Raw genomic sequence first — 17521 nt, 5'->3', positions numbered from 1 at the left:
TTCTTGAGACAATTGCAATTCTTTATAAATAAAAATTGTGTAATCACATACGCATGCATATAGCTAAATTATAAAGTTGTTGAATATATTTTATACAACATTTTACTAACATAAATATATTATTATAATATAAATTATATTGAAAAAATGCTTATATAATTTTATTTAGCCCAAGACCTGTAGGTAAAGGTGTAGAAGGACTTGCACGAGTTGGATCCCGGGCAGCACTTTCATTTGCATTTGCTTTCCTTCGTAGAGCCTGGAGGTCAGGTAGGTCTACACTTGAGCATGTTGCATATATTTTTTTGTTTGCTCATTCAAGCATTTGTGTGTGTTAAGTATTTGCATCGAACTATACATTTATAAGTGATAGATTTGCATAATTGCATTTATGTTCATGTGGTGCTATGCCCAACAATGCTGTTGCTGATCGAAGTCATCCAGGCCTGTACCAATGCTGTGTTGTGCTGCGATATTTTATACTTATGAGAGCAAATTGGGATTTCATGAAGGGGAATGTATTTTTAGTGCCAGATTTCAGAAAAGTTAGATTTATTCTTCAGGCAAGGTCAGTCCACTGTATTACGACATGATAGCGGCAGCTTAGAAAGAGTGTGAAGTATGAAACTTGTGTTTAGTTTGTGTGCTTGTCAGCGATTGTCAAATTGCAGAGGTTGACAGAATTGTCACCTGTGCCACTTTAACCTGCCTGTTTGTCTCAGTCTGCAGTGTTTGTTCAGATGGCAGGTGGTTGGCTTAATCTTTGCCCAACCAGCCCTAGTTCTTCTTCGGATTTCCTCGGTGGATACATAGTGGGATAAGTTGCTTTAAGAGTTATCTTACTGAATGTTTTTTTGGTGAAAATTTCTTCAAGATCTTGCAGTTAAAATGTTCATGTGAAAATCAAGAACTTTGTATATGTTAAATAACTTGTAATCTCGTGGTTGAAAAAAACCCTCACAAAATATTGTGTACAGCAATTTGAAGATGGGAATGTAACCATTTTTGCTGTGTTCCTTAGGTGAAGATGCAGACCTGTGCAGTGAACTGTTACAGGAATCACTTGATGCGCTGCGAGCTCTACCGGAGGCGTCCCTTTTTGATGAAGGGACTGTATCTTCTGTATGGCTGGAAGTGGTAGAAAGAGCTACTAAATTCCTAAGGTCTGTTGTGACTGGGTAAGTTTCTTTTCTTGAGCATTGCTGAAGTAGCTCTTAAACAGCAAATTTACATCTCTTAGTAGCTGGTGGTATAAAGATAGTAGCTTACGGGAAGCTATGAAGATTGCATTCCTTTTCTGATGTTGTTATACAGGCAAGCAAAACATTAACAAACTGTTGAAATGATGCTTTTTAAATATGATTTAATTATTTTAGCTGTTTAAGAAAAATCTGAATTTGAGTATTCTGAATCACTGCATGTAGATTTATCCAAAGAATAGTGTTTCACTAATGTAAATGTATCTTATGGAGTGCTTTGGGAATACTATATATGTGCACACTTAATCATGGCTTTCTAGTGTAGTAAAATAATGCAGACTTGTGTGCATGAGGAAAAATACAGTCATATTGGACTTGAAGCTTTTTCTCCACTGCTCCACTGAAGCAGCTCCACTGCTTTTTCCTTTTATTTAAGTAGGCTTAGAGTTACCTTTTAACATTAGTTACTAGAAATTACTTGTCTTTTGTATACTGGAATTACATCCTTACAGTACCTATGATGAAACATACCTGAATTTCACCTTGAAAAATGTTTTTCCTGTTCTTGACATGTTTAATAGAGTTACAGACTCTGAAGCTTGGGGTAATTTTAAAGCCTAGCTACCACTCTAAAACTTGATCTCCTTTGGAATGTCTGGGCTTTTATTCTCAGCTGCTTTCGTCACCAGTTTTATAGTTTTCTGTAAGTTTAGTGGTTCTTGGGGTGTTGTAGATCTTTTGGTAAGCAATTACGTATTATCTCCTATTACTTAATGTATACTGTTTGACTCTTAAATAGAGATGTGCATGGAGCTCCCAGTACCAAAGGGCCAGGAAACATTCCTTTACAAGACCAGCACTTGGCACTTGCCATATTGCTTGAACTGGCAGTGCAGAGGGGTACACTAAGGTGAGAAGCAGGAGCACGCCTAGTTTTTAACCATCATTGTCTGTTGGAATGGTCTGAGCAGTACCTGTCTTCCGTTTCATGGGTTTGGGTTTAATGTAATAATTGTGGTTCAAAGCATATGAACCTTTTCTGTAACAGTGGTGATTGAGATCTAATATTCTCTACATTGCAAAATCAGTTTTTCATATTTGATAATCTGTTTAAAATGGTAAGCACTGGCATCTGATATTGCAAAACTTTTAATTGTGGAAAGTGAATTATATGGATAACCTAAACCAATGTTTTTAGGAATACATATTAATAGATGGTGTTAACTCCCTCTTTCAGCCAAATGTTGTCTGCAGTGATGTTGTTGCTTCAACTTTGGGATAATGGAGCAAGGGAAACGGATAATGAGCGATCTGCACAGGGAACAAGTGCACCCCTTCTACCTTTACTACAGAGATTTCAGAGTATAATATGTAACAAAGACATGCCCAATACAGAGGAAGAGATTCAGGTACTTATCCTTGGGTTATTTGAAGGGGATGTTAATTATGTTGGAATCAAATTTCACTTGCCTGGCTAAAATGATTATAAAATTATCCAACCAAAACGGGTGGTGGTGTTTTCCATGTAAGATGTATATACACCACTGTTGTTTGGTTTTCATGTGTACATTGGAGTTTCTTTAGGTAGGACAAAGAATGTCACAGTATGGTTAGGGGTAAATGTTATGTTTCATAGTTAATGCTGTTGTGATAATTATCTGAGATGTAGCCAGGTAACTTCTCTGCTATATAGATTGTTTTTATTTAGTTGTGTTTGAAGTTACTTGAACTGTGACTCTTCATGCAAATTACTGAGGTTAATAAAACATAGTAAATCAATTTTATTATGCTTGAAACTTTATATTATATTCACAATCTATTTTCTGAACATGCATGTTTTGAATTTTTCTTTACTGTAAAAAAAAAGGATGTACAGAGTTAATTAATTTTCTTTTAAACTTATGAAAATACTTATCATGTCTAAGTAGTATTGTGTATGTGTAGTGACATAGATACACCTTGAATTCTTCTGACTGCCCTTTTTTCTTTTCTAGCTCCTGACTTACCCTCTAAGTCCAAATGAAAGTTTTCTAAGGTATCTGACTTTGCCACAGGACAATGAGCTGGCAATTGATCTGAGACAAACAGCTGTGGTGATCATGGCCCATTTAGATCGTTTAGCCACCCCATGTATGCCTCCTCAGTGTAGCTCTCCTACATCTCATAAGGTAACTGTTTGCAATGTCAGATTTAGTAAGATCTTTTCTCTCAAAGCGTAACTGATTTTTCAGAATGTCTGGAAGATGACTCCTAAGATTATTCAAATTTTTGATTTTCACAGGGTAACTCAGAGTTGCTGAAATCTGTCTTACTTGGGTATTTTTTATTTCATCATCCCTTTTTCAGTCACCCTTAGAGTACAAATTTTACTTTTGGTTTGTGAACCATTCTTTTTTATCAGACTCTGGCTAATTCTGCCATATTTTGGACTGTTCTCTGTGTTTATCAGAGTAAATTCTCAAGACCAGACTTTAGAAATGTTGGGGGTCTGACATATTAAAAAAATAAAGAAAAAAGTAAATGCTAAAATTCCCAACTTGAAAAATCTCTGAACAGTTTCTGTAGATATTTATAGCTCATTCAGTATCAGACTGAACTGAATATGATGCATGCAAGTCTTTATTTTTGACATCTTCTAATTAAGTAGGTTTTACTGACTACTGGCAGGAATGACTGTCTCAGATTGGATTAGGTTTAAAAAATAATCTGTTCTATGCATGTTATTAAGTTGTGTACTTCAAAATTAGTACTTAGAGAATTTCTTATTTTCTAGGGATCACTGCAAGAGGTCATTGCTTGGGGATTAATAGGTTGGAAATATTATGCTAATGTGAGTGGTCCAATTCAGTGTGAAGGACTGGCCAACCTTGGTGTTGTACAGGTTGCCTGTGCAGAGAAACGCTTTCTGATACTATCTAGAAATGGAAGAGTTTATACACAAGCGTACAACAGCGATACTCTGGTGAGAGTTTTTACATGGTTTTAAAAATTTGTTCTTTTCTGTATTACTTCATAGCATAAGTCTACTCCTTTAACTATTTACAGTTTTTTGGAAGACTAGGTGGAGACATGCTGATTTTTGTGAGCTTTTATGGTGTTGTATAAGAACTTTCAGAAATAGTGTGTTTTGTCTCTTGTATTGATTTGATGAAATTCATACTGTTTCTGTAATTTCTGTCAGACTAGAGGTTATAGATACAATAATTGCTTTCATTGGTATGCTGGCCTTGGTAACAACTTCAGAAAGTGGCAGATATGAAATGAATTTTACTTTGGTGATGTAACTGTGCCCAAGGTGAGTAGTTTCTCAAACAAAAATGTACTGTAACAGAAGCATTTGTCACTAAGATAGCCTGTAACGTTAAGAGAAACACCATTTTCATATGTAGTGAAGACATTATAAAAATGGGAACAAAATAATTTCAAAGCATTGCTTTTGTCAGATTTGACCTTTTTCTTTTTTCTTTATACTGTCACCTCATTAATTTGAGTTCAGAGTTTTGATAAAGCCATAGGAAAACTGTACCTAGTTATTCTGTATAAAGGCAAGTGAAGGAAATTGTCAGCAGTTTTCGTAACCATATTTCTTTTGCTTGGTTCACAGGGACCACAGCTGGTGCAGAGTTTAGCTTCCAGGAATATTGTGAAGATAGCAGCACATTCAGATGGGCATCACTATCTGGCTTTGTCAGCAAATGGTGAAGTTTTCTCTTGGGGTTGCGGAGATGGTGGAAGACTAGGTCATGGGGATACGGTGTATGTATTAAAAATAATCATAACATTTATTTGCCAGTGTTTTGAATTCATAGTAAAAATTACTTTGTGTATATAAGCATTCTCAGCATTTGACATTCCTTTGTTTTATGAACAGAAGTTGCATTCTTCCTACATATTTTCTGTCTGTAATATTCCCAGTTCTGTATTAATGCTACTTTCTGAAATACTTGTAGACAGAGGGCGTAGTAGTGCTTGTACTGTTATTAGGCCTTTTGTTAATGGTTTTATGAATACACAGCATATTTTCCCTGATACATTGACTGACATGTTGGAGTGGGGTTGTCATTTCCTATGCAGTCTTGTTGTATATCATTCCATTTTTCTTATGTGTCAGACAATGACGTTACTGTCCTGCTTTTGTGTAGAAGCAGTCTTCAGCAACAGCGGGGATGTGCATCAATAAATTTTAGGGATTTTAAGTGTCTTCCCCCAATGCTGAATTCCCTATAAAGCAAGGGAGATACTATACAAGGCTTGTCAGTGTAATGAAACTAATTGTTCAGATACGGTAATTAAAGATAATGTTTTTAATGATGAAATATTTTTAAAAGGATTGCATTAGTTCAATTGGAAACAAAATTCACAGCTTTTAGACATTCCTTCAGTGGTTTGGATGTTGTTGAACAATCTGAACTTAATTTTGGCTTGTAGCTCTGTTTATATCTTGATACTTCAGACTAGTAATAAGGCTTGCAGGTAGAATCGTAACAATTGTTTCTGACAAGTACACCACACCTTTTATTAACTACTTATCAGATCACCTTTATGGAAATATGTCACCTTCTCTTTCAATAGCCCCCTGGAGGAACCTAAGATTATATCTGCTCTATCTGGGAAGCAAGCTGGAAAACATGTTGTTCATATTGCATGTGGAAGTACCTATAGTGCAGCCATAACTGCTGAAGGAGAACTCTATACATGGGGACGAGGAAACTATGGCAGACTTGGTCATGGTAAGTTAGTTGGTATCTTCAAATAAGTTGTTAAAGAATTGTTTAGTGCCTGTGTCAAATGATCTTTCATCTAACTTACCTGAGGCTGATTTGAGAACCTTAGGAGGCTTCCTATGAATTGAAACCCACTAAATTTCTATGACTTACCTAAATCCTTATTAGATACCTAAGAAACCATATGGAAACTTAATCACTATGCTCAGATCTGAAAACAAAACCATACCAACACCCCCCACACCCACGTAACAAAAGATCCAAAAGCAAACAAACAAACAAAAAAAAAAGAACCACACTAGGCCTTCTTGGTTTTGCTTCTCATAGAACTACTTTGTTTTTGCAGGTTCCAGTGAAGATCAGACCATCCCAATGCTGGTCACGGGGTTAAAAGGACTCAAAGTTATTGATGTGTCCTGTGGGAGTGGAGATGCTCAGACTCTTGCAGTTACTGAAAATGGTTAGTAGCAAAGTGAAACTTAAAATTTTGAGTAAACTTACCTTTTCTTCCTTTCATTCTGGAGATACTTGTACTGCAGATATGCTTATTTCTAATGGCTTGAACTCAGTAAGAATTTAAAGCTGAAATTCTTTTTGGGGAGATATATATGTATACATTTATATATTTTGCATACAGTGTATGCACATACATTTCTGTGCATAGATATGCAGTATGTTCATTATGAATATGCAATGGTATATATATTTTATGAGATATATATATTTAAATTATCCATGTAAATATAAAATAGACACACAAATATTACATCTATGTACTTATGTGTCTACATTCTATTTATTACTGTATAAATGTAAATAACTCATGTTGTCACAACAGCCAGAATTTTGAGTAGGAGAGCTGCCTGTGTTGGCCCATTGAAAGTGCCAAAGAGAGGCTGTATTGAAATTCTGCTTCCCAACATCCCTGAGCAAGCTGTCCAGGGTGAGACAGCTTCGAAGCCCAAATTTTGTTATGTGAGGTTATGCCCAAAGTAATCCCTTAGAAAGAAGATAGTTCTCAGAAGCTAGTTGTTCTTCCAAAATATAACTGGTTAATATGATGTGCAATATTTAAAAACTGAAACGTTTACTCATAAAGGAAATGGAAACCCAGATTTGTTCCAGTTTTTTTCCTTTTGATCTCTACCTTGCATGCTTCCATTGCTTATCAGAATACCTTAGGGACTTACTTAGGCAGGTAGAGAACACAATGCATCACAATGTAAAACAAGGCTTTCCTTTTGGACATGTGTGGCTTTCAATTTTTGAACCGTAATTTTATTTAATGGAGATACAAAATGGTGTGATTATTTCTAATTTCCTACATCAGGACTTAGATTTAGTAGTGTATTTCAAAAAACATGATAGACAATGGCACTCTTTTTCATTTTGAGAAATGCTTGAATGAAAATTAAAACAGGTTTTGCAGACAATTTGGCCATTTAATATGGAAAAGATTTTGCAAGTTATTATAAATAATAAAGCTACTTGCTTTATTATAAAATAACTTGCTTGATATACAGTAAATCCTATGCTTCGTAGGATTTTAAGAAGGACTTTCAGTACACTGATGAATTTTCAGTGCATATTATATCTTACACTTTTTATGTTTAGTTTTACCAACATGAAAACTTTTCAAATCTTATTCTTCCTTCTTTTCAAAAAAATTAGAAATTAACTAGAAACTGCTACTCTTGAAAAACAATTTAAAAATTGTGCTTATTACAGAATCTCAGATTTTTAAGAACTTTCTTGTCAAAACAGATAACGGCATTACATAAAAAAGCAGTGCAATATTTTTTGTTTTCTTTCTCTTGATTTAAAGGTCAAGTGTGGTCTTGGGGTGATGGAGATTATGGAAAACTGGGAAGAGGAGGCAGTGATGGTTGCAAGACTCCCAAGTTGATAGAAAAACTTCAAGATCTGGACATTGTGAAAGTTCGCTGTGGGAGTCAGTTTTCTATTGCATTAACCAAAGATGGCCAGGTCTACACCTGGGGAAAAGGTGACAGTCAGAGACTTGGGCATGGGACAGAAGAGCATGTTCGATATCCCAAACTGCTGGAAGGCTTGAAGGGTAATTATCAGAGCTGAGAATATTCCAAAGTTCTTTTTGCTGTTGGTGGAGTTTTTTACTGGACACAAATGAACTAAACTTAAGTATGATGGTACCATGTACTCGGTTGTATTTGATGCTGGTTGCCTTGGAAACGGTAATAGTGCACGTTTCCCATCATTTCTGCATTTATCCCTTTAAGATTTTAGCAGACCTAGAGACACTGTTATGACTACTTTAAATGTTGCTTGTCTTGTGTTCTCTTTATTGTTACTGGTTTTCTTTTATTAGGTTCACCGAAATGCTTACTTAAAGCATGTATTTTTGCATTGTCATGCAAATAAATATATATCATATGCTTAGATTAGGGCACGTGAATGGAATTAATGAAAATTACAGACAACAAGTAGTGTTAAAGTTGTGTATTTTTGACTAGTTTGTAGCAGAGTCAAGAGTATTTCTTTCATTTGTGAGAAACCTGGGTTCTGTAGGAGGAGGATGAGGAAGAAACCTTTTTTATTTCTCTGTCTTTCCTAAAATTGTTATTCATATGTGTTGAATGATCTAATTGAAAATAGCTTCTGAACTAATGACTACAAATAACTTTACAGTCTCTCATCATAGATGGGGAGATCTTTTAATAAATCTTTCCTGAAAAGGTTTTGAAGTAGAAGGGATAAAGAGTTGATCTTTTGGGTTTTTTTTTGTTTTTAAACTTGTTAAGTTTTGTACTTAAGCTATCTCTTATGAATCTTAAAATATTTCTTTGGTTTATCCTTTACTGTACTCTTCCAATCCACTATTAGAGGAAAGGTGAGGCTCTTGACATCCATATGTTAAGTATGGTTGCAACTAGCAGTTTTCCTTATCTCTAATATTTTTCTATCAATAATTGTAATGTTTAAGTTTTATTTTCAATATTTGACTTTCAGGAAAAAAAGTGATAGATGTGGCAGCTGGATCTACCCATTGTTTAGCACTGACTGAAGATAGTGAAGTGCATAGCTGGGGGAGCAATGATCAGTGTCAACATTTTGATACTTTGCGTATCACCAAGCCAGAGCCTGCAGCTCTCCCAGGATTAGACACAAAGCATATAGTTGGAATTGCTTGTGGGCCTGCTCAGGTAGGTTTTATTTTTGAATTATTTGGTTTTATCTCCCACTGAGATTAGTTCTGTATTCTAATCCCAATCCCTCTTTCTGTGCTTGCATGACTTTTCTTATTTTCAGTCTTATTCCGAATAAATGAAGACTTGGGAAAAAAGAAATAAATCTTGTGCAGTTCTTCTGCCAAAAGGGGGTGACTAGTTTTCTCTCTGTTGGGTATTCTGACAAGTAGCTATTTACCTGCTTTGTTTTGTCTGGTACAGCAGTTGAGGAGTTGTCAACCAGACTGTTTCCTGCAGCAAAGATAGTGAGGGGTCTGGACTGGCATGACAGCAGTTTGGAAAATTTGATAAGAGAGTTCTGGATTGGTAGGGTTTTATGTATATTTCCAAGAATGCAAGTGGAGGGTTCTCTTCAGCAGATGTACTAGTATTATTTCTGCATCGTCTCTTGCTGTTTGAAGGCAGATGTTAGCTTTACACTCCTATCTCTAATCAGTGCCATCTTGTATTTAGGAAATAACTAACTGTGGAACTCTGTATATTGTTTCAATTATAGAGTTTTGCTTGGTCATCATGTTCAGAATGGTCAATAGGCTTGCGGGTGCCTTTTGTGGTGGATGTTTGCCCCATGACATTTGAGCAATTAGATCTGCTACTAAGACAAGTGACAGAGGGAATGGATGGATCCTCTGACTGGCCCCCTCCTCAGGAAAAGGAGTGTATGGCTGTGGCAACATTAAATCTTCTGAGGCTTCAGGTACCTTCAGTTTCTTATGCATTGAGCAGTCATTGAGCTAAATGTTTTCAGTAAATTGCTTGGATGAAAATAGTAAAGTTAATGTGCTTTAAAACACTTCTGTTGATTTTAAAAAGTGAAATAATTACAGTATCGCTTTTACTCTGAAATTTGGCATCTAGTGCTTGTGGTTTTTTCCTTGTTGACAGCTTTTGTATTTCATTAAAAATGAACTATAAAAACAGTATCTAAATGGATTAGACCTTGTATACCCACTCAGAGATTTTGAGCATTTCTATGACTTTTAAATAGCATTTCTGAGAGTGAATGTCCTCTTTAGTTGGTATCTGACAGTCACTGAAAATGTGCTACTTTTTCTAACATAGTTGTAGTGAGGTAAAAACAAGTTAGGTTATTCTTTAGGTTTAGTTCAGAACTTCAGGGTTCACAGCTACTGTTCATAATTTATGAGTATTGGTTTAAATTTACTATGCATTTGGGAAGCTGAACCCATTAGATTTGTAGATGAAAATTTGTATCTTGGTCAGTGAACTTACTCAATTGCTCCAGGATTGACTTTTCCCCCACCCCTACCAAGTTCATATCTCTTCTTAATTAAAATTTACTTCCCCCCCCATTTTTTTTCAGCTTCATGCTGCCATTAGTCATCAGGTGGATCCAGAATGCCTTGGCTTAGGTTTGGGCAGTATCCTGCTCAATAGCCTGAAACAGACTGTGGTAACATTGGCAAGCAATGCTGGGGTCCTTAATACAGTGCAATCGGCTGCTCAAGCAGTGCTGCAGAGTGGATGGTCTGTGTTACTGCCAACAGCAGAAGAGCGGGCTAGGGCGCTCTCAGCACTCTTACCCAGTGCAGGTTGGTCCTGAGATTTAAACCTATTCGTTTGGTGCTTGCATTTTGAGTTCATTAATAGCTTGTCCTGCTCTCAGTTTCAGGAAATGAAACGAACGTAAGCCCAGGACGTAGATTTATGATTGACCTCTTGGTGGGCAGCTTGATGGCTGATGGAGGCTTAGAGTCTGCGCTAAATGCTGCTATCACTGCAGAAATTCAGGTATGTTTCAGCAGCTTTGTAGTTCAGGTTCTTTTTACTCTTATAAATACAGAGTAAATATTCCTTCAGTTGTGAACTGTGCAGCAGCTACTGGCATGGTTTCATCACGGTTTTGTGGAGTTTTTCTACTCTTCTTTGCCTTTACAACCTCTCATTCCTCCCTTCCTCTTTCTTTTTATATTATAATTGGTTTGAAAAAACTGTGCCCATGTGGTTGTTATGGAATATACAATACACATTTTGTCTGTTAGGAAGTGTTTCATTTCTGGCATAGGTAAAAGTAACTTTATCTTTTTACCATGGATACTTGTTAGGAAAATGTTTTGTGATCAGAGTGGAAGTTTGTATGTTTTCTTTAACTTGATTTGGTTTTTTAGGATATTGAAGCAAAAAAAGAAGCACAGAAAGAAAAAGAAATTGATGAACAGGAAGCAAATGCATCAACACTTCATAGGAGCAGAACTCCATTGGACAAAGACCTTATTAATACTGGAATATATGAATCTGCAGGAAAACAGAGTTTACCATTAGTTCAGTTAATTCAGCAGTTACTAAGGTAATTGCTTGGAAGTTTTCTTTGGCTTTTGTACAGAAGATGTATTTAGATGTTTTATGAACTAGTCCACCTTATTCGGCTAGCAAATAAGGTCTCCTGTTAGCATTTTTAACTCCTCAGAATTCAAAATATTGCACATTCTCCTAACTTGTCTGTAGTTCTGCTGTTTTATGTTTGCTAAGAAGCAATGTTCTGTACTTAATTACTCAATTTTAGAAAGACTTACTGCCGTGCTTTAATGGATTTTAATACTTATTCCTTTAGTCTGAAAGTTTTTTTACCAAATATAGGACAAACATTCAAAAGCCTGTCCTTACAAAGTAGGAGAATCACCATGAATTTATTTAGAACTGAATGTTTTGCCCTATTTGTTTAGAACTGAATATTTTGCTTCAAGGAGACTGTATCTGGAGCTGTAAGTGGGGAAGAAAGCTGAATTTTAAATTCTTGACTCAGAGAGTTGTCAATGCATAACCAATAGTGTGCTGAGAACAAAGCTTCTTTATGTCAACTAGAGTAGTGTTTAACATATAGCATGTATAAGCAGGAAGTAATTATGAGTTTACCAAGAAATTTATTGTGCTTTTTCACTTAATTGTGGTGGCAGCCATGTAATTTAATCAATAATGAGACTGTTTTGAGCTATGTATTGTCATGACTTTCATTGCAGCCTTTCAGTTAAAATTGTCAGACTGTGTTTTGTAGTGAGTGATGACAAAATACAGAAACTTGGTATTTTACGAATCCTGTCAAACAAATTGTATCCACAAAACCACTGACTTTTTGAGTACTACAGTGCGAAGAAGTAAACATTCTATGAAGAAACTTTGCATAGATTTCTTATATATTTGTGTGAAATTTTAGCAAAAGCTTAACCTATGTTTCTGTGGACTGTCTTCACTCTGAGCTCCCTTTATGCTGCTCTTATACCACTTAGGAACATTGCTTCACAGACGATAGCCAAACTAAAAGACGTTGCTCGTCGCATTTCTTCCTGCATGGACCAAGAACTTTATAGCAAGGAGAGATCTGCTTCTCTGGATCTGTTACTCCGTTTTCAACGTCTACTTGTTAGTAAACTTTACCCAGCAGATTGTGTTGGACAGGTCCCTAATACATACAGTAAGTTATTGTTTAAAAAAAACCCGAAACCAAACAAAAAACCCTGCCCTCTCCTCACAGATTTCTGTAATAAGTTTTACAGGATACCAGTTTGTTACTTTAAATTATCTTCTTGTCTCATTTGTCATCCTAGTTGCTGAGTCTGTCTGACCAGTGTTGGAAAGTAGTTTATTTAAATTGTTTTCTGTTAGATAAAAGGGCCTAGATAATAAACTTGCCATAAATTTTTAAAAATATGCAGTTTCTTAAATTAGTGATAGTACTGAGTGGCATTTTTCAGAAGAGTTTGCAAGTTTTTGAAACCTGTTACTTATATATGACTATGTGGTGGTTTTCCGTGCTCTTCCTCCTTTTTATGTAGGTCCTGACCTCTTAGGTGTAGGTTCGTTACTGAAGAAATACGCTGCTCTTCTGTGCACACACATTGGTGATATACTTCCTGTGGCAACCAGCATTGCTTCTACTAGTCATAGGCATTTTGCAGAAGTATCTCGTGTTGTGGATGGAGATTTAACAGGTGGGTTTTGTTGTCCTTCTTTTCTTCCTTTCCGTGGAATTTTAAAGTTATATTGCAGACATTCTTGAAAGTTCTAAATGATTAAGAAGGAGGCAGTTTAATGTTTTGATTGATGGGAGAGAAGGAAGGCAAGAACTTTGTACTAAAGAGTAATAGAAGGCAGAATATATTGATGATGATTTACTTCTGTGATGCAATAAATGTAAATCTTGAACTAAATGTATCTTCTGTGTTTTCTGTTTTAGGCATTCTTCTTCCAGAATTGGTGGTTTCTATAGTGCTTCTCCTCAGTAAAAATGCTGGATTAATGCAGGAAGCTGGTGCTATCCCTCTGTTGGCTGGCTTGCTAGAACATCTAGACAGATTTAACCATTTAGCCCCTGGAAAGGAAAGGGATGACAATGAGGATTTAGCATGGCCAGGAATAATGGGTGTGTACCAGTAGCATCTGGGGTGTTTATTTATGTTTTCATAAAGTAACTACATAAAAATGGTGACTGTTCATGAACTATTCTCAGGAAGGGAATTCTGCTTTACCAGTTTTTATTAGCCGAGTCATATGGCAGTATTTATTTCTGTCAGTACATTCTTAAGGAAGTTACATATAGAGAGGTAGGATAAGCAGAGTACAGATGCAACTTTTTCAAGAAGTAGTTCATGTAATTTTGCATTTTGAGTGTGAAAAGTTGCAGTGAAAACATGAGTAGTACATCTAGACATTTTGTTACTAAATTCCATCTGTAACATAAAGGGTGAGTAATATGAAAGCTTTGAAATAAGGAATTTTTATTTTCTCAGTACGCTTTATAATATGAACTGTGTCTGTGGTTAAAAGAGAAGCTTCTTTTATATTAAAAAAGTCTGCATTTAGACTGAAACTAAATATACAGCAAATGCCTTGCAGGCAAGTGAGTAATAAAACTGAAAGAATTTGGAGGAAGAACCGATTAGAGCAGTGATTTGCCAGAACACTGATTGTTCTGCTCCACCTCCACACAGAACAGCCATACAATTGGGCAATGCTAGGTCTTTGACAGTGTGACATTAGAGATTAGTGCATAAAAGAACACAGTATACAGACAATTTAATTGCATAATATGTAGACAGGAACGTATTAATAGCCATTTTGACTTTTTGAGCATATCAAAAACTAAGCAGCCTTTAAACAGAAGTGAAGAATTCAGTTAGGCACTTATTAAAAGAATGTTCACAAAAAAACCTTACTTTCTGGTTTTCTGTTGATAAATTCTCTTTTTTATACCTGTAGGTTCATTTTTTACTGGCCAGAGTTGCAGAAATAATGAGGAGGTGACACTTATACGTAAGGCTGATCTAGAGAACCATAACAAAGACGGAGGATTTTGGACAGTGATCGATGGGAAAGTGTATGATATAAAGGACTTCCAAACCCAGTCTTTAACTGGAAGTAGCATACTTGGTGAGAATTTTCATCTGACTTAAAGACACAGATTACTTCTGTTTCAAGCCTGGATGAAATGAACAGATTTTTAGTTATTATATTAGATTTTTAGTTATTATATTGACTGTCTCATTCTTTCATTAGCTCAGTTTGCAGGTGAGGACCCAGTTGTTGCTTTGGAAGCTGCTTTGCAATTTGAGGACACACGGGAATCCATGCATGCTTTCTGTGTTGGCCAATATATAGAGGTAAAAATGTTATTAATTGGTAAATCCTTTCTAAAGTAAAGTATTACTTTACTTTCAGAATCCTTGTTGGAGTTCAGTTCTGCCTTTTAACTCCGATTTCTTTTACTTAGCCTGACCAGGAGGTGATTACAACACCAGATCTCAGTACTTTGTCATCACCTCTAATAGACACAGAACGGAATTTGGGTCTTCTCCTTGGACTGCACGCTTCCTACCTGGCAATGAGCACACCGCTTTCTCCTCTGGAAATTGAATGTGCCAGTAAGCAGAACTTCGTTTTGAGCTTAAATAAGTGATAAATACTTGTGAAAGCGTGCAAGAAGATGACAAAGGACAAATAAATTAACTGAAAATCTTCTTTAGTCTTACTGTCTTCTGCAGAAGTTTTTTATTCTTAACATTAATTACCACAGTCATCAAGATCCAATAATTTACAAGATTTAGATGGGGATTAGATACTTTCTAACAGTTAAATATCCAGAATGTCATAATATACAACATAGAATGTTGGAAGAGAAAAGAGACTGTATAGCACAGTTATCTCACTAATTTGTTTCAGCAAATGGAAGAGCTGCTAAACCTTATTTGAAGCTGTGACTTCGTTTTATTAGAGGAAATTCTTGATAGCTTATTCTTTGATCAGAATATACACTTCTATTTTCTTTATTTCAGAATGGTTGAAGTCATCTATCTTTTCTGGAGGCTTGCAAACTAGTCAGATTCATTACAGTTACAATGAGGAAAAAGATGAAGACCATTGCAGTTCACCTGGTAACACTACCCCAAATAAATCAAAACTATATACACATCGATTAACTTTGAGTGACCATTCACAACCTTTCCTCCAAGCTATTGCGGATAATAATATTCAGGATCACACTGTGAAGGTAAGCCCTCAGTAGTTCTGTGCACAAAAAGTGTTGCTGAAGGGTGATGGTGGTGAAAATTCTCCAAAAGTTATAGCAAAACAATTGAAAAAGTTCTTTCAGAATTACTTTATATGAAAGGAGTGGTTGAGTACTACTAATGGATAAAATTTGTATGTTTCACTTAATAGTGTAACAATACATTTTTTCTTTAGATTTTTTGCAAGGGATAACTAAAAAAAAATTAACAGTGCATTACTTTCCATGTCAAGTTTCAGTAGCATTGACAGATCCCACTCATGTCCACTTGAACTAAGATGGAATTTTCTTTGTCAAGGTGCAAATGTATTTTTTGTATCGGGTGCATGTATGCCTTTGTCTTAGAAGTCCCTCTGTGCCTTGGGGTTCAGGTTTCACATAGTCGGAACCGTGGATAACATGAAAACCTCTAAGATTTTCATTGATCACTGTCTTCGGTAATGCTGTCAGATATTCTAACCCTTTAAATTCATCTCCTTTATCAAAAAACCCCAAATAAGTCCTTGGGAGGATAGGATGATGATAATGAATCAGAAGACAATTGAAAATTGTTTTAGGTGACCTGACTATCTCACAAAGAGATAAAAGCAGTAGTAGCTTTACTCAAGCTTTTACAAGTAGTAGCTTGAGCCATGTTGCTCTTCATATAGGAAGAAGGATAAAGGGTATTTTTAGTACTGGGTTGTAATTGCTGTGTATTAAGTAGTGCATACTGTGTGGTGTATCTCACTTATGAATATTAGTTCAGATGGTGGAGATTATTTGGTGTTACTGAAATGCTGTCTGTAGTATTTTGAGTCCTTTGATTGCATTTTAAAACCAAATTTAAATAGAGGCTGTTGTGTGTTTTTGTAGGACTTCTTGTGTCAAATAGAAAGATACTGTAAACAGTGTCACTTAACAACACCAATCACATTCCCTCCTGAGCATCCTGTGGAAGAAGTAGGACGTCTGTTACTATGTTGTCTTCTAAAGCATGAAGATTTGGGTAGGTAGGCTTGTGGTGTATCTTTTAGGATCAGTTTAAACTCTGCTATGGATGATTGTGGAAATGCATATTCAGAGATTGTCTTTTCCTATTAAGGTCACATAGCACTGTCTCTTGTTCATCCTGGTACACTTGGAGTTGACCAAGTAAAGCACAAAACCTTACCAAAATCTGTAGTGGATGTGTGTCGTGTTGTCTACCAAGCAAAGTGCTCACTGATTAAGGTAAGCCTCTTAGCTGCTGAAGTTTAGATTAATTTCCACTTGAAATGTTTTATTAAAAAGTTATGTATTGTTCATTTTATTGTGTATTAGACAATAACCTTATCTTTCAATGTCTTTTCTAGACCCATCAAGAACAAGGTCGTTCTTACAAGGAAGTCTGTGCTCCTGTCATTGAGCGTTTGAGATTCTTATTCAACGAACTACGTCCTGCAGTTTGCAATGATCTCTCTATAATGTCTAAATTTAAACTTCTTAGTTCCTTGCCCCGATGGCGAAGGGTAGCTCAGAAAATCATTAGAGAGAAAAGGAAAAAAAGAGGTAAAGCAGCATTAATGTTGTATTCTCTTTGAAAAAATGAAAATCTACCTTATTTCAAGGTTTACTGCTGTTTGCGGCTCTAGTTAGTTAAAGCACTGAAGCCATTTGCTTTCTGCTGCATTTTCTTGAAGTTTTCTAAACCAGTGGTTGCATGACAGTTCCTACAGCAGGAACTGACAAACAGGAGTGTCAAGTTTATTTGAGGTATGGTTTTTTGTGTTCCAGTATATTAAAAATGATCCTTCAGTATCAGTCCTTCTGAATTGGTTTTCATAAAGTTTAACTGGAAGTGACATCTTTTTAGAAATCATGTTTTATTAA

The 17521-nt window shown here is 35.8% G+C and overlaps 1 protein-coding gene across 4 annotated transcripts in view; it reads left to right on the top strand.

Annotated features, from left to right (window-relative positions):
* HERC2 (HECT and RLD domain containing E3 ubiquitin protein ligase 2) overlaps positions 1–17521 on the top strand; it is a 104946-nt gene that overhangs the window by 29079 nt on the left and 58346 nt on the right. For 2 of the 4 annotated variants that reach the window (XM_027642648.1, XM_027642656.1), the window contains exons 6-30: positions 170–270; positions 1022–1178; positions 1999–2109; positions 2437–2608; positions 3194–3367; positions 3973–4161; positions 4804–4955; positions 5772–5929; positions 6270–6383; positions 7749–8000; positions 8912–9105; positions 9647–9847; positions 10475–10703; positions 10778–10902; positions 11280–11458; positions 12396–12580; positions 12942–13097; positions 13343–13528; positions 14365–14535; positions 14662–14765; positions 14876–15026; positions 15438–15652; positions 16526–16658; positions 16755–16882; positions 17005–17200. In XM_027642648.1, coding sequence (XP_027498449.1) covers positions 170–270; positions 1022–1178; positions 1999–2109; positions 2437–2608; positions 3194–3367; positions 3973–4161; positions 4804–4955; positions 5772–5929; positions 6270–6383; positions 7749–8000; positions 8912–9105; positions 9647–9847; positions 10475–10703; positions 10778–10902; positions 11280–11458; positions 12396–12580; positions 12942–13097; positions 13343–13528; positions 14365–14535; positions 14662–14765; positions 14876–15026; positions 15438–15652; positions 16526–16658; positions 16755–16882; positions 17005–17200 — 4133 coding nt within the window. Of the gene's footprint in view, positions 1–169; positions 271–1021; positions 1179–1998; positions 2110–2436; positions 2609–3193; positions 3368–3972; positions 4162–4803; positions 4956–5771; positions 5930–6269; positions 6384–7748; positions 8001–8075; positions 8137–8911; positions 9106–9646; positions 9848–10474; positions 10704–10777; positions 10903–11279; positions 11459–12395; positions 12581–12941; positions 13098–13342; positions 13529–14364; positions 14536–14661; positions 14766–14875; positions 15027–15437; positions 15653–16525; positions 16659–16754; positions 16883–17004; positions 17201–17521 lie in introns of those variants that run through there. The other 2 variants (XM_027642665.1, XM_027642672.1) reach the window with 2 other exon arrangements.

The sequence above is a fragment of the Corapipo altera genome, unplaced genomic scaffold (assembly GCF_003945725.1).
Source record: "Corapipo altera isolate COAL_440 unplaced genomic scaffold, ASM394572v1 0, whole genome shotgun sequence".
In the NCBI taxonomy this organism is placed as follows: domain Eukaryota; kingdom Metazoa; phylum Chordata; class Aves; order Passeriformes; family Pipridae; genus Corapipo; species Corapipo altera.
This window is presented reverse-complemented; position numbering and strand designations above follow the sequence as displayed.